The 24559-nt window shown below is 38.3% G+C and overlaps 2 protein-coding genes across 4 annotated transcripts in view; one reads left to right on the forward strand and one right to left on the reverse strand.

Annotated features, from left to right (window-relative positions):
- LOC121369198 (protein CFAP20DC-like) overlaps window positions 1-9006 on the forward strand; it is a 30940-nt gene extending 21934 nt beyond the window's left edge. For all 3 annotated transcript variants that reach the window (XM_041494116.1, XM_041494118.1, XM_041494119.1), the window contains 5 exons: window positions 201-848; window positions 1951-2196; window positions 2643-2725; window positions 5211-5332; window positions 7389-9006. In XM_041494116.1, the coding sequence (XP_041350050.1) occupies window positions 201-848; window positions 1951-2196; window positions 2643-2725; window positions 5211-5332; window positions 7389-7501 (1212 nt within the window). In that variant the 3' untranslated portion in view covers window positions 7502-9006. The remainder of the gene's footprint in view (window positions 1-200; window positions 849-1950; window positions 2197-2642; window positions 2726-5210; window positions 5333-7388) is intronic.
- Window positions 9007-10012: 1006 nt separating this feature from the next.
- LOC121368895 (reelin-like) overlaps window positions 10013-24559 on the reverse strand; it is a 78790-nt gene continuing 64243 nt past the window's right edge. Inside the window, exons 48-54 of the mRNA XM_041493652.1 lie at window positions 16821-17218; window positions 15084-15325; window positions 13925-14079; window positions 12703-12919; window positions 12224-12338; window positions 11408-11586; window positions 10013-10386 (exon numbers count right to left, since the gene is read on the reverse strand). Coding sequence (XP_041349586.1) covers window positions 10347-10386; window positions 11408-11586; window positions 12224-12338; window positions 12703-12919; window positions 13925-14079; window positions 15084-15325; window positions 16821-17218 — 1346 coding nt within the window. The 3' untranslated portion in view covers window positions 10013-10346. The remainder of the gene's footprint in view (window positions 10387-11407; window positions 11587-12223; window positions 12339-12702; window positions 12920-13924; window positions 14080-15083; window positions 15326-16820; window positions 17219-24559) is intronic.

Consider the following 24559-nt stretch of genomic DNA (forward strand, 5'->3'; position numbering starts at 1 on the left):
CTGGTATATCAAAGGCTGTGGTATGTGTTATCCTGTCTGGGATGGTGCATATAAAAAATCCCTTGCTGCTAATCGAAAAGAGTAGCTCATGAAGTGGCGACAGCGGGTTTCCTCTCTCAATATCAATAACACCATATAACCGTAAATAAAATGTGTTGAGTGCGTCATTAAATAAAACATTTCTTTCCTTCCAATTTCAGAATAAAACCGGCACCGCTGTAAAGACAACTAGGGTACATGCCCGAGGGGCTCAGCCCGAAAACGACTTCTGGTCCAGTAGTGAGGAGGAGGAAATGCACGGAAAAGGCTGGAAGTCAGGTTCACGACCTCACAGTGGAACTTCCAGCACCGGGGCCAGTCCCAAAACAAATGTCAAATCAGGGTCGCACTGTCGAGGAGGATCTGGCAGCCAGAGTAGAGGGGGTTCTGGAAACCAGGGCAGGGGAGGGTCTGGAAATCAAGGCAGGGGAGGGTCAGGAAACCAGGGCAGGGGAGGGTCTGAAAATCAGGGCAGGGGAGAGTCTGGGAACCAGAGCAGGGGAGAGTCAGAAAATCAGGGCAAGGGAGGATCAGAAAATCAGGACAGGGGAGGGTCAGGAAATCTGGGAAGAGGTGATGCTGAAAGTCTGTTGCATGAAATGTTTGACGGTGTGAAACCAAAGATAAACGTGTCGGCACCAAAACCTTCGAGTATTAGTCCAGAACACAAGCAATTCAACCCGGCGCTGTACACGGCGATGGGCAGTCAGAACGGTGGCCTGCTGACCAGCGCGGTGTCGATGAGTCGTACGTCAGTCAGAGAGATTCCCAAGTCGGACGCCAGACTCTTACAGGCGGTGTCGTCCGAGGTCAGTGTCACGGTCTGTGGGCATTTTTATAAATAGTGTTGGGCATGATATTTGTTTACCTTCTGCAATTTTTACAACACTTCAGCAAGTCTATCAGAATGGATGAATGAATGAAAAAACAAACAATTTCTTTCTGAATGAATTAATGAACAAACAAATGAAAGAACGAACAAACAAACGAATGAAAGAACGAACAAACAAACAAATGAATGTTTAATGATGCTCCAGCACACAAAATATAGAATAGTGTATAAAAAGAAAAGACACTGGACAAAGCAGTATCCAACTATCTTTTCTACCACCTCAGATGAAAAATGGTTGTGAATGATTGTGTAAATTGTAAAGAATTTTGTAAAATAATCATTTCCCTTTGAAATGAACTTACTGACACCAGTGCACGACTGGACTTCCATAACTACTCCTCCATAATCATCTCGTATTCATGTTTACAGAGGCCACACGATCACATGCATTATGAGGCCCCATCATTATAAAACTTTTAGAGTCAAGTTGCTAATGCAGTCTGAGACTTCAACATCGTGGCAACACCATACAAGCTACATGCATGTGACGTCATTAAATATTTTTTTGAGTCTAGACCCAGATGGTTGAGATAACAGAGAGCCTTTTGGCGAAGATGTTTCTGAGCCATTCTAGATTGAAATATTCTGATGTGTCTTTAAACAGATATTTCTTTCCTTGCATCTCTGTATATTACAAAATTCAGCTTGATTATATATTCTTGCTGTTATTAATTAGAAGTTGTGGATATCGTATTTCCCAATTCACAAGTTGTGAAGAATGTTCAAGTTGTGAAGAGTGTTTGTTTACCCGTGAACACAATTTGTGAACTGTCTCAATCTTCAGAACTCGTGGAAAAAATGGCAGAACAAACACAAATCATGTTTACAAATTGGAACTTGTGAAATCACGATATTCACCAGCACCAAATGAACGTAGCATAAATCACAGAAATGCCAAAAATAATGCCTGGATCTTGTTGACCAACTGCCTCTGTTTCCCCAGGTCATGATTAGGCTAAATATAACGTGGGGTTCTATGAATACATTTTTTAAAAAGAAAACAAATGTTGTTGTTACAGAGGCCGTATGATCATACCCTGTACCAGATGGCAGATGTGACGGAGAGCTTTGAGGCGAGGATGTTCCTCAGCATGCAGCGACAGGACGAGGAGACGAGCCCGGAGTCGCCGCGCAAAGACGTCCACCTGCTTCACACCAGTCCGAGACGACAGCGGCAGTTCGACCAGCTCAACCCCCACCTCCACAGCGAGTCTCCCGCAACAACCAGCGACGATGATACCAGCTTCAGTACCTGGAAGGCCCCGGTATGTTTTTCTTTACAGTTATGAAGATTCAAATTATACTGGGGTGGGTTTTTTTTCTCTTTTGTTTTTGGGACCTTCAAAAGTGTACATGTTGATTTTGTAAGGATATTTTAATCCACATTTTTAGTTTGTTTAAAAGCATATACTGGCATTATCCTCAATTAATACAGATGCAGTACCCTTTTACTAATAAAGCTGAAATGATCTTACTCAAGTGAAGGTTTTTCCCCTCCCTGCATTTCAGATCAAATCTAGTCTACTTTGTGACTCAATTTTATGCAGAAAAAAAAAGGCAGATATCAGATAAAAAGCTGGGGGGGGGGGGGGGGATCATATCTCTCTATTAGTTTTTTCATTTGTCGATGGCTTTGAATTTAACAAAAAAAACTAGAATTTTGTAATATATAAGGATGATTATTTTTTAATATGTATTATTTTGTATTAAGGCTCCAAACCAGACTCATCATAATTACCAAGACGAAATGAAGAGTCGCCTGAGCAGTGACACGTTGACTTCATCCAATCCCAGGTAAACAGTGCGAGTTCTATACTAATCCAATCCCAGGTAAACAGTGCAAGCTCTATACCAATCCAGTCCCAGGTAAACAGTGCCAGCTCTATACCAATCCAATCCCAGGTAAACAGTGCAAGCTCTATACCAATCCAATCCCAGGTAAACAGTGCAAGCTCTATACCAATCCACTCCCAGGTAAACAGTGCAAGCTCTATACCAATCCAGTCCCAGGTAAACAGTGCAAGCTCTATACCAATCCAGTCCCAGGTAAACAGTGTAAGCTCTATACCAATCCAGTCCCAGGTAAACAGTGCAAGCTCTATACCAATCCAGTCCCAGGTAAACAGTGCAAGCTCTATACCAATCCAGTCCCAGGTAAACAGTGCAAGCTCTATACCAATCCAGTCCCAGGTAAACAGTGCCAGCTCTATACCAATCCAGTCCCAGGTAAACAGTGCCAGCTCTATACCAATCCAATCCCAGGTAAACAGTGCCAGCTCTATACCAATCCAATCCCAGGTAAACAGTACCAGCTCTATACCAATCCAATCCCAGGTAAACAGTACAAGCTCTATACCAATTCACTCCAAGGTAAACTGCCAGCTCTATACCAATCCAATCCCAGGTAAACAGTGCCAGCTCTATACCAATCCAATCCCAGGTAAACAGTACAAGCTCTATACCAATCCCAGGTAAACAGTGCCAGCTCTATACCAATCCAATCCCAGGTAAAGAGTACAAGCTCTATACCAATCCAATCCCAGGTAAACAGTGCCAGCTCTATACCAATCCAATCCCAGGTAAACAGTACAAGCTCTATACCAGTCCCGGGTAAACATTGCCAGCTCTATACCAATCCAATCCCATGTAAACAGTGCCAGCTCTATACCAATCCAATCCCAGGTAAACAGTGCCAGCTCTATACCAATCCAATCCCAGGTAAACAGTGCCAGTTCTATACCAATCCAGTCCCAGGTAAACAGTACAAGCTCTATACCAATCCAATCCCAGGTAAACAGTGCAAGCTCTATACCAATCCAATCCCAGGTAAACAGTGCCAGCTCTATACCAATCCAATCCCAGGTAAACAGTGCGAGCTCTATACCAATCCAGTCCCAGGTAAACACTGCCAGCTCTATACCAATCCAATCCCAGGTAAACAGTACAAGCTCTATACCAATCCAATCCCAGGTAAACAGTACAAGCTCTATACCAATCCAATCCCAGGTAAACTGCCAGCTCTATACCAATCCAATCCAATCCCAGGTAACAGTGCCAGCTCTATACCAATCCAATCCCAGGTAAACAGTACAAGCTCTATACCAATCCAATCCCAGGTAAACAGTACAAGCTCTATACCAACCATTTAGTGAAATAAGACGACTGTCAAATCATTGTCAGATAGGGAGTGGAGGGGGGTGTCATTTCATTAAGAATGACATTTGTGTTACTCTTTTAAAAATAAAAGTGGAATTGATCTTTAACTCTTTTCCTCCCATTGTTGATTGTAGTCGAGATGCACAAAACTAACGTAAAACCCCTACTCTCGAATGTAGTTGAGACACAACCGGTCTTCCTAAACACAGCTGTCAACATTGACAGGAGTTATCTATTGTGATTCTGTTAATGCTAGAACATAGTAGAATAACAATTGAACATGTCCAGTGTATCTTTGAGTTGTTATTGAAATATGAAAAAAGAAAAGGGAAAAAAGGGTCTAATTTGTATAATCGTTACTGATGACATCATGTGCAAATGGTTGTAATTTCTTGATATTTGAAAAATATTTCTTTTAAAACATGTTGGATATTATTGTTTAATGAATGTTGAAGATTTGTAAAGAGCCTCTTTATAAGTAAATACATATTTACAGGATTGATTATTATAATTAATACTAATGTGGGGGTTGGGGATCTTTCTCAGTGATAGAACACTTGTCCAAGGTGCTTTGATCAAACCCCTCGATAGACCCATACTCTGATTTGTGGTTTTTTTCCCCAGTCCTTACCAGTGACTAATATATCGAGGGCTTTTGCATGTTGTCCAGTCTGTGGGAAAATGTATACCGGTATAAACATTCCCTTGCTGCTAATGGAAAAATGTTTCCTCTTAAACTATGTCAGAATTTTGAAATATTTGACATCCAACAGTAGATGATTAATAAATCAGTGTGCTCTAGTGGTGTGTGTAAACAAAACAAACTGATATTTTTTTTATATGTAGGTGGAGGCTTTTGGGTTGGAGTTTTTTTTGTTAAGGATGAACCACAAATGATGCACATGGTTAGGGAACCAGTGATTTTTTTGTTACGGATGAACCACAAATGATGCACATGGTTAGGGAACCAGTGATTTTTTTGTTAAGGATGAACCACAAATGATGCACATGGTTAGGGAACCAGTGATTTTTTTGTTTTTAAATGGGGAATAGGAGCAGTCAACCTTTTTAGACCAGTGAAAATATTGCCTCATATCTATATACACATGTTGTGGTTTGACAGAGACTGGAGTGGAGGAATATTCAGTCCGCCAATCAACTTTCCGAATGTTGGAGATCTTCAAAACACGGCCACTTCGGAAGATCTCAGCGAGACAAACGTGTCACCACGGAAACACAGCCACGGTAAGTAGCATCTCTAATGTGTCAGTCTATGTCTTTAGTGGTCTACTTCCAAATACCAGTTAACAGGGGACTAGCTTGAGATTTTCAGGTGGTACGCACACTTTTTCGGCGATGGAATAAAACGCTATTGGCATCATATATTTTTAAAAAAATAAAAAATTGTAATCTCAGGTGATACGCAACTGCATACCTGCGTATATGGAAGCTAGGCCCCTGGTTTAATATAAATGTCTTGTTATCTCATGAGCCTAAGATATCTCGAGCTTGCTGGTTCGGTCACTTCAACATGGAGATAATGAAGTATGACTATATGCACTGTAGTCATACGCGTAGGGGCGAGATCTAGCACAGACTATAGAGCACTTGCCTGAGGTACTCCAGTCAAAGGATGGAATCCATTCAGTGGACCCATTCTCTGATTGAGGTTTTTCCCATTATAACTAGTGCCCCACAACTGGTATATCAAAAGTCATAGTATGTGTTTTTCTGCCTGTGGGAAAATGCATATAAAACATCCCTTGCTGCTGATGCAAAAATGTTGTGGTTTCCTCTGAAGACTGTCTCAGAATTAACAAAGTGTTGGACATCCAACAGACAATGATTATTAATCGGTGTTCTAGATGTGTTGTGGTTTCCTCTGAAGACTGTCTCAGAATTAACAAAGTGTTGGACATCCAACAGACAATGATTATTAATCGGTGTTCTAGATGTGTTGTGGTTTCCTCTGAAGACTGTCTCAGAATTAACAAAGTGTTGGACATCCAACAGACAATGATTATTAATCGGTGTTCTAGATGTGTTGTGGTTTCCTCTGAAGACTGTCTCAGAATTAACAAAGTGTTGGACATCCAACAGACAATGATTATTAATCGGTGTTCTAGAATTGTTGTGGTTTCCTCTGAAGACTGTCTCAGAATTAACAAAGTGTTGGACATCCAACAGACAATGATTATTAATCGGTGTTCTAGATGTGTTGTGGTTTCCTCTGAAGACTGTCTCAGAATTAACAAAGTGTTGGACATCCAACAGACAATGATTATTAATCGGTGTTCTAGAATTGTTGTGGTTTCCTCTGAAGACTGTCTCAGAATTAACAAAGTGTTGGACATCCAACAGACAATGATTATTAATCGGTGTTCTAGATGTGTTGTGGTTTCCTCTGAAGACTGTCTCAGAATTAACAAAGTGTTGGACATCCAACAGACAATGATTATTAATCGGTGTTCTAGATGTGTTGTGGTTTCCTCTGAAGACTGTCTCAGAATTAACAAAGTGTTGGACATCCAACAGACAATGATTATTAATCGGTGTTCTAGATGTGTTGTGGTTTCCTCTGAAGACTGTCTCAGAATTAACAAAGTGTTGGACATCCAACAGACAATGATTATTAATCGGTGTTCTAGAAATGTTGTGGTTTCCTCTGAAGACTGTCTCAGAATTAACAAAGTGTTGGACATCCAACAGACAATGATTATTAATCGGTGTTCTAGATGTGTTGTGGTTTCCTCTGAAGACTGTCTCAGAATTAACAAAGTGTTGGACATCCAACAGACAATGATTATTAATCGGTGTTCTAGATGTGTTGTGGTTTCCTCTGAAGACTGTCTCAGAATTAACAAAGTGTTGGACATCCAACAGACAATGATTATTAATCGGTGTTCTAGATGTGTTGTGGTTTCCTCTGAAGACTGTCTCAGAATTAACAAAGTGTTGGACATCCAACAGACAATGATTATTAATCGGTGTTCTAGATGTGTTGTGGTTTCCTCTGAAGACTGTCTCAGAATTAACAAAGTGTTGGACATCCAACAGACAATGATTATTAATCGGTGTTCTAGAAATGTTGTGGTTTCCTCTGAAGACTGTCTCAGAATTAACAAAGTGTTGGACATCCAACAGACAATGATTATTAATCGGTGTTCTAGAAATGTTGTGGTTTCCTCTGAAGACTGTCTCAGAATTAACAAAGTGTTGGACATCCAACAGACAATGATTATTAATTGGTGTTCTAGATGTGTTGCTAAACAAAATAAACTTTTTTTCTTCTGTTTTTTAGATTCTCATCCCGATGTAATAAAAAATGAAGAGGAACTGAATCTGTTCTTCGATTCCTCTCTGAACTGTTACTACGACCCAAAGACTCACAAGTACTATGAGCTGGCATCTTGAGACACGTGCACTCAGATTGTTACGTGGTTTCAGTACTGCAGGCATTGTTCCTTATTGCGTGTGACCAGCTAGTGTGATATCGAGTGTGTAGTTATATTGGAAAGATAATAATCACGTTGCCCAGAGTCCATTTTACAGGACCTGAGGAACGATAATAAATTAAATCATATTGCCTCAGTGGTATGGTTGTTCAGTCATCTGACTTAAGACTGCTAGGTACTGAGTTTGAATCCCGATACCAGCTCCCATATGCAGTTAGATTTAACGGCTCGTTGGTGATGTGTGAAACCACTATACTGACCTCTTTTAACTAACCACTAATAACTAAACATCTTGGACTGGCAGCCCAGAAAGATGAGATGTGTGACAAGGACAATGTGCAACCCAGGATCTGAGGGCGATATAAAATCAAGTTAAAATAAAACCCAATGAATGGTTAATTGAGGACCCAAAACCTCCAGATTTCCTATATCTTTAGACTGGGTCTCTGTATCCTTTAGGTTTCCTCTCTGTATATCTGTGTGGTCCTTAACCTTATGTCTGATGCCATATAACCACAAATACAATGTGTTGAGTGCGTCGTTAAATAAGAACATTTCCTTCCTTGCACATCTTGTATCCTTTAGAGAACCTGTGATCGGAGTAAAGCAGCGTGTAAGACATTGAGCAGTCACTGCTCTATAGGATTGATCTCCCCTTTCAGTCTGTTCTAAGAACTCGAGATTCCAGATTTTCTTCAGTTTGAGGATGTAATTTTGTAGTCTCCCAAGTTGTACTGCTAATTGGAGAATTGAAGACTTGATATTATACAATAAAAAAAAAACCTAAAAAATTCCAAATGTTTTGTGGAAGGAGGATAAGGGAATGCCCCAGTATCCTTTTAAGAACTGATGAAACTGTATCACTTGTATGTGTAATCTTCTGTCAGTGGACAGCTAAACAGGTAGTATGAATTTTAAAGAACTGCATCTCTAGACCGAAATGCTGGTAAATTATAATTGAAGTAAAATAATGTTTAAGAGGGGATCTCTGGACCAGGGGCAGATGCAGAATTTTGTAGGAAAAGTGTGCAGTGTTCAAAATTACACTGATATTCATTCCATACATGGCAATCTTCCACAGAAACACCAAGATATTGCATGTCTCCCAATAAAAGCAAATAATCTAATTGTATTGATCTGTTAAATTCTGAATTTGTTGAGACACATCAAGACTCAGGATGGGGTTAAATAGAACTGTAATGACATACCTTATACTGCGCAGAGTAGACTGACTGTGCATAACTTGAACGTACTGGTACTTAATAAACATGGATATTTCAGGAGTGTAGTGGATGTAACTAATGCAGGCATATTAATTTTCTGGACCAGCAAATACTGTTTTAAAAGTGTTAAGAGCAATGTATGGTTGTGGAGTTGTACAGGTACAATAAGGTTTTAATTATTAAACCATTGTTATTGTTATTATCTGAAAATAAAATATTATCCAATATATATTATATATTACTTAATTGGTGTTTCTTATAACTTATTGGTATTGAGGGGTGTGTGTGTGGCTTTGTGGTATGACACTTGCCCGAGAGACAGTGGCTTGCAGGTCAATGGACTTTTTATCATCCATATGGTTCAACATAAATCTCAGACAGTGCATTTGAAATATGACATCATTTCGTCATCTCCTTCTAGTTGTGGCTGAAACATGTTGAGTTGGGTCTTGGTATTCATAAAGAACACAACACTAATAATATGGATAATAAAGAAATTAATCCTGACACTCGTTTCGTACAATCAGTACGACACACACACGCTCGTATAATAATCTCTATTTATTTTATCCCAACCAGTGCTCCATCACTGATGGGCTGGATTTAGATCAGTCGGGTGAGTGCTCATTTGAAGTGGTTGTGTCGCAGGATCAAACCACCTCAGTGGATCCATTCAACTGATTGGGTTTTTTCTCATTCTAACCAGTGCAGCACAACTGGTCAAAGGCCATGGTATGTGTTTTCTTGCTAATGAAAAAATGTAACTAGTTTCCTCCGATGACTACGAGTCATAATTACCAAATGTTTGACATCCAATAGCCGATGATTAATTAATCAATGTGCTCTAGTGGTGTCGTAAAACAAACAAACCAAGACTGGTATATCAAAATGCAGAGTATGTACTATCTTGACTCTGAGGAAAGTTGAAGTAAGAAATCACTTTCCTATATTATAGTAGGATGTTTATCTGTCTTGGTCTCAATAACACTCTCACACTCACTCTCACTCTCACTCTCACTCTCACTCTCACACTCACTCTCACTCTCACTCTCACACTCACACTCACACTCACACTCACACTCACACTCACACTCACACTCACACACTCTCTCTCTCTCTCTCTCTCTCTCTCTCTCTCTCTCTCTCTCTCTCTCTCTCTCTCTCTCTCTCTCTCTCTCTCTCTCTCTCTCTCTCTCTCTCTCTCTCTCTCTCTCAAATAAAAATGAAAATGAAAAGCAACATCCCAATGATTTTGCGCCAGTTTATTTACAGAAGTAATTGTGAAAATATAAAACATACTTGCTGTAGGTTTCACAAATAAATAATACACAAACATTTGTCCATGAATAAAGTATTAGCTTGTGTAAAAGCTTGTCAAATGAATGAGAAATAAAAAAGATAAAAATTAATTGGGAAATGAAAAATAAGTAATATGCATGACTATACATTTAGCCATTTTGTCAATGTAGTGCTTCCAATAAACCAGACATAGTGAAACATATGGTTTGTGTATCTTGTACAGATCAAATTAAATGTAATGTTCTTTCAGCAGTCATTTGAAAACACCATCCTTATCCGGTTTCAACCCTTGGCCCATTTCTGTCTGTAAGATTTCTTTCCACTGGAAATAAAAAACCAAAGTGTTTAGATTTGCACAGTTTGTCATATTTGCAAAAATTAAAATAAGATTAATTAAGGGCCAGTAAACATTTTGGTTTTTAATCAATGTTATATTATGTGAGCATGTTTTGATCAGATGATTTCTAAACATTGTTGCAGTAAATTTGATCAGTGATGCATACAAAAATCGTGCACATGAGAGGGTTGTTGTTTTTTTGTTGTATTTTGTACCATATATACAGAAAAATGCCATAAATATATACTGGCCAGAGATGTTTCCATGTTTTCCACTGTTTGTGTTAAAGTTTACATATTCTCCATCCATAACTTGTGATATGATTTGCTTTTCTGGTATCAATTGATGCTTTACATACATTTATAATGTGGCCATCATTTTAGACCATTGTGCAACTTCTTGGTTATTTCGGTATCAAAAATATTTGCTTGCAAAAATTGCCGAGAGTCAGAGAAACTAGATTTCCCCACTTCGAGCAACCTCTGTAATTCAAAAAAGAAATAGTAAATGGAGACCAGTTGAATATTCATTTGCTAGCTGTTTTTTTACAGAGGGCCTGTGGTTCGAATCCCCTCTGTGAAGGTTGATTTTACTGTTACAAATGGATATCTTGATAGCAGTAATAGTATGCACCTAAGAATACATGTAACTGTTTAACATCCAGTATGGTAAATATTTTGAGTGTCATTCGTATGATCAATTCATTTTTTATCTGTCACAGGTTCAACTAATACTGATCAGTTAAATCTTGGTTAGTATATTTACTGAAGGCAAATGTTTGAGGTTAATTTTACTGCAAAGCCTGCAATTGTCTGCGGCAATCGGCAGTGCCATGGATATTGCCACAAAGATTTTAATTCTATGCAGCACATTTGTTTTGTCATGGACTATTCACTTTTTTTCACCAGATTTTTATTTTGCCGTAGATAATTTCTTAATTGCAGGGGTTGTATTATGGGGTTGATTGTTTTGGGCTTTTTTTGGGGGGTGGTAATAAGATGCTTACGAAATAATTTCCACATTGTCAATAGCCCATTGATCAAATCCAGGCCCGTCATGTACCGGCTGCCACCAGCGAAACTCAACCCCCGGAACCCGCGCGTCCAGTGGAATGTTGTACACCATCCGTCTGGCTTTGAGGAACTCCTCCGTGTCGTGGCGGGCCAGCAGCTTCCAGTGGGTGCCCTGATACATCCAGAGGAAACAGTATTACCAAAACATTTACTGTCACTTATATATTTTAAGAATATTTATGTACATGTATGTTAAGAAAATGAATGAATGAATGAATGTTTAACGACGCCCCAGCATATGGGCTATTGGGTATCAAACAAAGGTAAGTCTATGAATATGATCAATTACATTAAAACAAAAATGACAATAATTTATGTCCAACAATACTACAAATTAAAATTGAATTCTCTGGAGTTAAAATAACCTATCTTTTCTAGCAAAGTAAGATAGAAATATAGTAACTGTTGTGTTAACTTTTATATAAATAGCATTGGTTAAGTTACCAATAGCTCATAAAGAGGAGAGGAACTGTTGTGCAGCAGCAAACCTCTGTATTTCAACTCATGTGGGTAATAAATATATACCTTATTTAAACTACTGCAGCTGCACACCTCTGTATTTCAACTCATGTGGGTAATAAATATATACCTTATTTAAACTGTACTGCAGCTGCACACCTCTGTATTTCAACTCATGTGGGTAATAAATATATACCTTATTTAAACTGTATTTCAACTCATGTGGGTAATAAATAACATTTAAACTGTACTGCAGCAGCACACCTCTGTGGGTAATAAATAACATATACCTTATTTAAACTGTACTGCAGCAGCACACCTCTGTATTTCAACTCGTCCCCAACTTTAACATTGCAGTCACTAGTCTGAGCTCTACAGCCAATTTGAATCACAAAAATTATTTTCCTAAAATACAAAAAAAATAGACATTAATAAGAAGCCAAATTCAGCAAATAATTGTTCAAACAGTTGATAGGGTACACTTAACACTATTAAAAGATGTTTAAAATAATATAGGAATTAGCTTGCTTCTTTTTTATTAGCAGCAAGAATTCTTTTATCAGCATATTATTTTTGTGAGTTTTTCTAGTTTTTATATTTTAGACCAGTTAATGCTGTTTAGAGTTACAAAAAACATCAATAAAGTCAGCCTTACTTTAGCGCATTTGTGGCCAGTATTTATGACCATTATTATCCATCACTGTGATGGGATGCAGAAAAAAGATAATAAAATTCTGACATTATCAAAGAGTTTAACAAGTAAACGTACACAACATTAGATAAATCTATCTCTGCAGTGACGGCCTGTCTGATTCCACACCCGTTGAAGTACAGCGTCTTCCCATGGGCAAACGGTAACAATGCTCCGCATCCAAACCCAATCCTGCCGCCAGACACTGTCTGCCAGTTACTGGGGTAAATTCCTCCCTCAAACGACTCATACATACGGGAGATTAGGTTTTTACGCAATGGTTTGCATGATGATCCTGCAACAGAAACATTAAAATAATCCTGGCTAACTCTCAGACAGGACAGTGCATACAAGGGCCATTGATAGCTGTACTTATTATACAGATCACATGATAATGATCCATTAATTGCACTGAATAAATTTAGACAGCATTTCCTCGGTTTGTCTCCAATTCAACCAATCGGATATCAGCATTTCGATTGTCTTAATCGTGAAGACATTTCAAAAAGTCGTCTTAATAACAAGTCGACTGACCAAAATTACTTCGACACAATTGGCCAGACATCATCGCCAAGAGCTGTATGAATGATGTCAAAACAACTGGCGTGAACACTCAATGATGCTTGACCTGCCCATATCAAGTAATAAACCTATGAAATGTCTAAATCGGTTAGAAGGCGTAAGATGTTTCTTCAGAAATACGAACAGGCTCCGTCTTAATGCCTTCTAACCTATCATGTCGTATTTCAAATGTCATTAAACTACATTTCTATACTGATGGAAAAAATAAAGAGAACACATGGTATTTGAGATTAAATTCAATTCACTATTAGTTATGTCTGTATAAAATATAGAGATGTAATGTGGGAATGAATGTCAGCACTGTGGGATTGACTGCCAGTAACATATTTAACTTCCTGATGATGGTTTGGTTGTAGTCCATATTTGATGTTAATGTTTATGTGTTCCCTTATTTCTTTCCATCAGTATATATTTCATATATCTTATTACCGTAATAACAATAAAAAGTGAAAAGTGCTAAAATCAGCAAATAAATTCTGTACCCAAATATTAATTTATTATCTAATGTGTATAAATGTTTATTTTTACTCTCCTTTTTGAAAGGTTATTGCTACAAAAATAATATCTACCGTTTGTGATGTGAAATATAATAATACATTATCAGGTATATTCACCATAGTAATGTGTGTCACATACATATCACACACACATTTCCCGTTAAGACGGTGACCGTTTGTGATGTGATGAGATATAATAATACATTATCAGGTATAATCACCATAGTAATGTGTGTCGCACACACATCTCCCGTTAAGACAGTGACCTCGTCCACTGCACAACTCCGGACACTGCTCTCCAACATAAATATCATCGAGAGCCCAGCTCGCCACACGCTGGTCAGGGCTGTCCTGTATCCACCGGAATCGAGTTGATCTGTACACATAATACAGTACATAATACTTTAGTGAAGTCTGCTGTAGCAAATACTATTTCAGTTAAATACCCATGTGTCAGTTCAAAATAACCAATCATAAAGATTCACTTTATTATAAAATTGTTAACTTGTAGTTTAAAGATTAACTTTATACTAAAATTGTTAACTATGAAGTTAAAGATTAACTTTATAATACAAATCTTAATTATGACTTTAAAAATTTACATTATAAAAAAATGGTAAACTATGAGCTGTACGGTTAAAATTTATTTTACAGTAGGGCTATATTTTGTATTTCCAGTAATGAGTAAAACGTGTTATTGCTACTTTAGATTTCCTGTAATTGCCGCAAAATGTCGTACAAAATTTATTTGAAAACAAGGATGAGGTATAATTAAACATCACATCATTTTAGATAATTTTTAGTATGTATGTTACAATCAAATGATAAAATCACACAAATGATGTCACTATTCAATGGACTTAACTAATAGTAAAAAAAAATTCCTTTGAGCCAAAATGCAATATGATTGCAGGTATCTTTCAAATAATTTTTACAAAATTGAAATGGCCTTTATAGGAATTGTAAATATGCATAATGTCATCTCCTGATATTTGGCTACAACTTGGCAAAAAAAAGTTAAAATTCTGGTTTTAAATTTATCTTTAAGTAAATAGTTTTCTTTAATTATATTTTTAATTATTCTGATTGAATTCCATTAGTTTTTATGTCTATTAAAATGATTAATTACTTGCAATGAGAAAAAACATGACATATTATCTTCTTAGTAACTACCATGAAAATGTTCTCTGAGGCTTGACAAAAACATGAAATTGGTCTATTCAGTAACCTACCCTGATATGCTTGACAAAAAAAAGATGAAATATTTTCTCTTTAGTGACCTACCCTGAGAATGCCTGTGCTTGACCCCCATTTAATATGTTTACATGTTCAGTATCTTGACAAAAAACTTGAAATATTCTCTCTTAAGTGACTAGCTACCCTGAGAATGTTGTCTGTGGCAGCTCAATGGAGACTCTGGTCCAGGCTGGGTACTCGGACAGAGAGAAGACACTGGCGTCGTGGTGCTGGTACGGCCGACAGTCGGCACGGTTCTTCTGTCCTGGCAGACACTGGGAGTGCACGAGCTGCCAGCGGTCAAACGCTGGGTTCTTGTTGAACTCCAGACGGATGGGCGTCTGCGAGTCACACACATTGTAGTGATCGTAACAGCCTATCACTATCTGGACAAACAGAATGGAAAAGTTAAATGTTTTTTTTATGGATGTGGTAACCATTTAAAAATAAAAGCTGAAATGATTTTTAAAAAGTTGAAGACTATACCATATCTAAACACAGGTCACTTTTCAGCATTTGGTATATATGTGGGATTGTGCATATAAAAGTTCCTTTGCTGCTAATTGGAAAGAGTAGCCCATAAAGTGGTGACAGCAGGTTTCCTCTCTCAAAATCTGTGTGGTCCTTAACCATATGTCTGATGTCATATAACCGTAAATAAAATGTGTTGTGTGCGTCGTTAAATAAAACATTTCCTTCCTTCCTTTTCAGCATTTAGGATCAAATTCAATCTACTTGGTAAAATTAATTTTATACAAAATAAGCTGAATTCAAATTTTAAAAAGTTAAAATCCCTGTGGGTTTTTTAATGACACCACTAGAGCATATTGATGTATTAATCATCGGCTATTGGATGTCAAACATTTGGTCATTCTGTTACATAGTCTTATATCATTCTTTTACATTTTTCCATCAGCATCAAGGGATCTTTTATATACACTTCGCCAGTGACAGAACAGCATTGATATACCAGATGAGGGACACTGATTGTGATAAGGGTGAAAACAACAATCAGGAAATGGGTCCCTGAGCGGTTTTGATCTTATGACCCAGGCACCTCAGGCAAACACTTTACCAACAGAGCTCCATCCTGTGCATCCTCAAAACCCGTGTCTGTGTCAGTAGCTTTTTCAGAAGGGCAATAGATGCTTGCCTTCCTTAACATATCACTTGTAACACTAGGATAATCAAGTATGCAGTAGACATAGCTTTTTATATACTAATCATTTCTATAATAATACTCTTACGGGTATTAAGAGAGGGTATGTATTTTGTTTATTTGTTTAATGTAAAGGGGGGGGGGGGGTATCAATTTTCACCAGCTGATCAGGTTGTATTAACATAGAGAATAACTAGTTAATGACATCGGATATCTGCTTTATCCTGTGAACATAAGAATGGGAAATTCCGCGAGCTGGTTCTGGCTGGTAGAGGTAGCAGTAGGTAGTCTTGTTTAGCTGGAAAAATCTACAAAGCAGATATCCGATGTCATTAACTAGTTATTATTTTTATCCTGCAGACCATAAAAATTAAGGGGAAAAGCTATTCTCCTATTTCAGCCACATTTTACGATGACCTAGAGGTCAAATGAGCGATTTTGTGATGTGGCTATGCGTGTGATGTAACATGAGTGACATCAAAAGTGATATCCTGCTAGTAGCAGGATATGACTCTGCTTTATCCATCGTCATATTCTGTCAATAGAAATGGTGGTTGCAGGATAAAATATTTTAAAAAGACAATAACTGTCACTATAGTGTTGGTATAAAGTTCTCCCTACTGGCAGTAGCTAGTAGAATTTTCCCGATTAGTTCATACAGAGTCAGAATCCATGGTTTGACTTCCCTCAGTGGCTCATCTGCTACCTAACCATGTACAAACCTTGAACTGTAGCATGTAGCCTGGCTGCACAATGAGCTGATTCGTTGTGAAACTGCGTACACCTTTCCCCTCCTTCCACGACAGAACTCCATTTTCCTCCGAACAAATGTTTTCACCGATCTGTCCATAGGGGCTGAACTCGTACAATATGGCTTCATCTTGCTGCAAGCTGTCATTGAACGACAACTGCACCTCGCTGGGGTTGATCTCGGTTCCTCCCACAAACACATTGTCCAAAGACCAGGTGGGTCGACCCAGAGTGGGGTCAAAGGGCAGAGGTTGCCACCAGCGGATCCTGGAGCTAGTGGTTCTGGCTGGTAGAGGTAGCGGTAGGTAGTCTTGTTTAGGAGACACGTAGGTGGCAAAGTCTAGTGTGTGAATTGTATGCCATGTAATACCTAGGGGGAAAAAAGAATGAAGATATAAAAATAAAGGCTAAATACACAAAAAATGCTGCTTATATAATAACTTAAAAATATAAGAACAGTTTTGGTAGAAAGCTTATATAGAACATTTAAAAATTAACTTGAGGTTATTAAGTGTTTAACATGTAGTTTAGGAAGGAAGGAAATGTTTTATTTAACAACACATTCAACACATTTTATTTACGGTTATATGGCGTCAAAGATATGGTTAAGGGAAACACAGATATTGAGAGAGGAAACCAGCTGTCACCACTTCATGGGCAACTCTTTTTTGTTAGCAGCAAGGAATCTTTCATGTGCACCATCCCACAGACAGGATAGCACATACCACAGCCTTTGATATACCAGTCGTGGTGCCTGGGCTGGAGTGAGTGTAGTTTAGAGTCTGCTACCCGTTTTTATATATATATATGCTTTCCTACAGACAGGACAGCACATACCATACCTTTTCATATATCAAATTTGGGGCACTAATTGGTCAGCTGTGTATTACATCATGATACCAAGAAACACAACAAGCTCCAGTCACATCTCAACTGTAATTATTATCACTGGCACTACAACTTCCGTACCATTACATCATGATACCAAGAAACACAACAAGCTCCAGTCACATCTCAACTGTAATTATTATCACTGGCACTACAACTTCCGTACCATTACATCATGATACCAAGAAACACAACAAGCTCCAGTCACATCTCAACTGTAATTATTATCACTGGCACTACAACTTCCGTACCATTACATCATGATACCAAGAAACACAACAAGCTCCAGTCACATCTCAACTGTAATTATTATCACTGGCACTACAACTTCCGTACCATTACATCATGATACCAAGAAACACAACAAGCTCCAGTCACATCTCAACTGTAATTATTATCACTGGCACTACAACTTCCGTACCATTACATCATGATACCAAGAAACACAACAAGCTCCAGTCACATCTCAACTGTAATTATTATCACTGGCACTACAACTTCCGTACCATTACATCATGATACCAAGAAACACAACAAGCTCCAGTCACATCTCAACTGTAATTATTATCACTGGCACTACAACTTCCGTACCATTACATCATGATACCAAGAAACACAACAAGCTCCAGTCACATCTCAACTGTAATTATTATCACTGGCACTACAACTTCCGTACCATTACATCATGATACCAAGAAACACAACAAGCTCCAGTCACATCTCAACTGTAATTATTATCACTGGCACTACAACTTCCGTACCATTACATCATGATACCAAGAAACACAACAAGCTCCAGTCACATCTCAACTGTAATTATTATCACTGGCACTACAACTTCCGTACCATTACATCATGATACCAAGAAACACAACAAGCTCCAGTCACATCTCAACTGTAATTATTATCACTGGCACTACAACTTCCGTACCATTACATCATGATACCAAGAAACACAACAAGCTCCAGTCACATCTCAACTGTAATTATTATCACTGGCACTACAACTTCCGTACCATTACATCATGATACCAAGAAACACAACAAGCTCCAGTCACATCTCAACTGTAATTATTATCACTGGCACTACAACTTCCGTACCATTACATCATGATACCAAGAAACACAACAAGCTCCAGTCACATCTCAACTGTAATTATTATCACTGGCACTACAACTTCCGTACCATTACATCATGATACCAAGAAACACAACAAGCTCCAGTCACATCTCAACTGTAATTATTATCACTGGCACTACAACTTCCGTACCATTACATCATGATACCAAGAAACACAACAAGCTCCAGTCACATCTCAACTGTAATTATTATCACTGGCACTACAACTTCCGTACCATTACATCATGATACCAAGAAACACAACAAGCTCCAGTCACATCTCAACTGTAATTATTATCACTGGCACTACAACTTCCGTACCATTACATCATGATACCAAGAAACACAACAAGCTCCAGTCACATCTCAACTGTAATTATTATCACTGGCACTACAACTTCCGTACCATTACATCATGATACCAAGAAACACAACAAGCTCCAGTCACATCTCAACTGTAATTATTATCACTGGCACTACAACTTCCGTACCATTACATCATGATACCAAGAAACACAACAAGCTCCAGTCACATCTCAACTGTAATTATTATCACTGGCACTACAACTTCCGTACCATTACATCATGATACCAAGAAACACAACAAGCTCCAGTCACATCTCAACTGTAATTATTATCACTGGCACTACAACTTCCGTACCATTACATCATGATACCAAGAAACACAACAAGCTCCAGTCACATCTCAACTGTAATTATTATCACTGGCACTACAACTTCCGTACCATTACATCATGATACCAAGAAACACAACAAGCTCCAGTCACATCTCAACTGTAATTATTATCACTGGCACTACAACTTCCGTACCATTACATCATGATACCAAGAAACACAACAAGCTCCAGTCACATCTCAACTGTAATTATTATCACTGGCACTACAACTTCCGTACCATTACATCATGATACCAAGAAACACAACAAGCTCCAGTCACATCTCAACTGTAATTATTATCACTGGCACTACAACTTCCGTACCATTACATCATGATACCAAGAAACACAACAAGCTCCAGTCACATCTCAACTGTAATTATTATCACTGGCACTACAACTTCCGTACCATTACATCATGATACCAAGAAACACAACAAGCTCCAGTCACATCTCAACTGTAATTATTATCACTGGCACTACAACTTCCGTACCATTACATCATGATACCAAGAAACACAACAAGCTCCAGTCACATCTCAACTGTAATTATTATCACTGGCACTACAACTTCCGTACCATTACATCATGATACCAAGAAACACAACAAGCTCCAGTCACATCTCAACTGTAATTATTATCACTGGCACTACAACTTCCGTACCATTACATCATGATACCAAGAAACACAACAAGCTCCAGTCACATCTCAACTGTAATTATTATCACTGGCACTACAACTTCCGTACCATTACATCATGATACCAAGAAACACAACAAGCTCCAGTCACATCTCAACTGTAATTATTATCACTGGCACTACAACTTCCGTACCATTACATCATGATACCAAGAAACACAACAAGCTCCAGTCACATCTCAACTGTAATTATTATCACTGGCACTACAACTTCCGTACCATTACATCATGATACCAAGAAACACAACAAGCTCCAGTCACATCTCAACTGTAATTATTATCACTGGCACTACAACTTCCGTACCATTACATCATGATACCAAGAAACACAACAAGCTCCAGTCACATCTCAACTGTAATTATTATCACTGGCACTACAACTTCCGTACCATTACATCATGATACCAAGAAACACAACAAGCTCCAGTCACATCTCAACTGTAATTATTATCACTGGCACTACAACTTCCGTACCATTACATCATGATACCAAGAAACACAACAAGCTCCAGTCACATCTCAACTGTAATTATTATCACTGGCACTACAACTTCCGTACCATTACATCATGATACCAAGAAACACAACAAGCTCCAGTCACATCTCAACTGTAATTATTATCACTGGCACTACAACTTCCGTACCATTACATCATGATACCAAGAAACACAACAAGCTCCAGTCACATCTCAACTGTAATTATTATCACTGGCACTACAACTTCCGTACCATTACATCATGATACCAAGAAACACAACAAGCTCCAGTCACATCTCAACTGTAATTATTATCACTGGCACTACAACTTCCGTACCATTACATCATGATACCAAGAAACACAACAAGCTCCAGTCACATCTCAACTGTAATTATTATCACTGGCACTACAACTTCCGTACCATTACATCATGATACCAAGAAACACAACAAGCTCCAGTCACATCTCAACTGTAATTATTATCACTGGCACTACAACTTCCGTACCATTACATCATGATACCAAGAAACACAACAAGCTCCAGTCACATCTCAACTGTAATTATTATCACTGGCACTACAACTTCCGTACCATTACATCATGATACCAAGAAACACAACAAGCTCCAGTCACATCTCAACTGTAATTATTATCACTGGCACTACAACTTCCGTACCATTACATCATGATACCAAGAAACACAACAAGCTCCAGTCACATCTCAACTGTAATTATTATCACTGGCACTACAACTTCCGTACCATTACATCATGATACCAAGAAACACAACAAGCTCCAGTCACATCTCAACTGTAATTATTATCACTGGCACTACAACTTCCGTACCATTACATCATGATACCAAGAAACACAACAAGCTCCAGTCACATCTCAACTGTAATTATTATCACTGGCACTACAACTTCCGTACCATTACATCATGATACCAAGAAACACAACAAGCTCCAGTCACATCTCAACTGTAATTATTATCACTGGCACTACAACTTCCGTACCATTACATCATGATACCAAGAAACACAACAAGCTCCAGTCACATCTCAACTGTAATTATTATCACTGGCACTACAACTTCCGTACCATTACATCATGATACCAAGAAACACAACAAGCTCCAGTCACATCTCAACTGTAATTATTATCACTGGCACTACAACTTCCGTACCATTACATCATGATACCAAGAAACACAACAAGCTCCAGTCACATCTCAACTGTAATTATTATCACTGGCACTACAACTTCCGTACCATTACATCATGATACCAAGAAACACAACAAGCTCCAGTCACATCTCAACTGTAATTATTATCACTGGCACTACAACTTCCGTACCATTACATCATGATACCAAGAAACACAACAAGCTCCAGTCACATCTCAACTGTAATTATTATCACTGGCACTACAACTTCCGTACCATTACATCATGATACCAAGAAACACAACAAGCTCCAGTCACATCTCAACTGTAATTATTATCACTGGCACTACAACTTCCGTACCATTACATCATGATACCAAGAAACACAACAAGCTCCAGTCACATCTCAACTGTAATTATTATCACTGGCACTACAACTTCCGTACCATTACATCATGATACCAAGAAACACAACAAGCTCCAGTCACATCTCAACTGTAATTATTATCACTGGCACTACAACTTCCGTACCATTACATCATGATACCAAGAAACACAACAAGCTCCAGTCACATCTCAACTGTAATTATTATCACTGGCACTACAACTTCCGTACCATTACATCATGATACCAAGAAACACAACAAGCTCCAGTCACATCTCAACTGTAATTATTATCACTGGCACTACAACTTCCGTACCATTACATCATGATACCAAGAAACACAACAAGCTCCAGTCACATCTCAACTGTAATTATTATCACTGGCACTACAACTTCCGTACCATTACATCATGATACCAAGAAACACAACAAGCTCCAGTCACATCTCAACTGTAATTATTATCACTGGCACTACAACTTCCGTACCATTACATCATGATACCAAGAAACACAACAAGCTCCAGTCACATCTCAACTGTAATTATTATCACTGGCACTACAACTTCCGTACCATTACATCATGATACCAAGAAACACAACAAGCTCCAGTCACATCTCAACTGTAATTATTATCACTGGCACTACAACTTCCGTACCATTACATCATGATACCAAGAAACACAACAAGCTCCAGTCACATCTCAACTGTAATTATTATCACTGGCACTACAACTTCCGTACCATTACATCATGATACCAAGAAACACAACAAGCTCCAGTCACATCTCAACTGTAATTATTATCACTGGCACTACAACTTCCGTACCATTACATCATGATACCAAGAAACACAACAAGCTCCAGTCACATCTCAACTGTAATTATTATCACTGGCACTACAACTTCCGTACCATTACATCATGATACCAAGAAACACAACAAGCTCCAGTCACATCTCAACTGTAATTATTATCACTGGCACTACAACTTCCGTACCATTACATCATGATACCAAGAAACACAACAAGCTCCAGTCACATCTCAACTGTAATTATTATCACTGGCACTACAACTTCCGTACCATTACATCATGATACCAAGAAACACAACAAGCTCCAGTCACATCTCAACTGTAATTATTATCACTGGCACTACAACTTCCGTACCATTACATCATGATACCAAGAAACACAACAAGCTCCAGTCACATCTCAACTGTAATTATTATCACTGGCACTACAACTTCCGTACCATTACATCATGATACCAAGAAACACAACAAGCTCCAGTCACATCTCAACTGTAATTATTATCACTGGCACTACAACTTCCGTACCATTACATCATGATACCAAGAAACACAACAAGCTCCAGTCACATCTCAACTGTAATTATTATCACTGGCACTACAACTTCCGTACCATTACATCATGATACCAAGAAACACAACAAGCTCCAGTCACATCTCAACTGTAATTATTATCACTGGCACTACAACTTCCGTACCATTACATCATGATACCAAGAAACACAACAAGCTCCAGTCACATCTCAACTGTAATTATTATCACTGGCACTACAACTTCCGTACCATTACATCATGATACCAAGAAACACAACAAGCTCCAGTCACATCTCAACTGTAATTATTATCACTGGCACTACAACTTCCGTACCATTACATCATGATACCAAGAAACACAACAAGCTCCAGTCACATCTCAACTGTAATTATTATCACTGGCACTACAACTTCCGTACCATTACATCATGATACCAAGAAACACAACAAGCTCCAGTCACATCTCAACTGTAATTATTATCACTGGCACTACAACTTCCGTACCATTACATCATGATACCAAGAAACACAACAAGCTCCAGTCACATCTCAACTGTAATTATTATCACTGGCACTACAACTTCCGTACCATTACATCATGATACCAAGAAACACAACAAGCTCCAGTCACATCTCAACTGTAATTATTATCACTGGCACTACAACTTCCGTACCATTACATCATGATACCAAGAAACACAACAAGCTCCAGTCACATCTCAACTGTAATTATTATCACTGGCACTACAACTTCCGTACCATTACATCATGATACCAAGAAACACAACAAGCTCCAGTCACATCTCAACTGTAATTATTATCACTGGCACTACAACTTCCGTACCATTACATCATGATACCAAGAAACACAACAAGCTCCAGTCACATCTCAACTGTAATTATTATCACTGGCACTACAACTTCCGTACCATTACATCATGATACCAAGAAACACA

Source organism: Gigantopelta aegis, chromosome 3, assembly GCF_016097555.1.
Source record: "Gigantopelta aegis isolate Gae_Host chromosome 3, Gae_host_genome, whole genome shotgun sequence".
Taxonomy (NCBI): domain Eukaryota; kingdom Metazoa; phylum Mollusca; class Gastropoda; order Neomphalida; family Peltospiridae; genus Gigantopelta; species Gigantopelta aegis.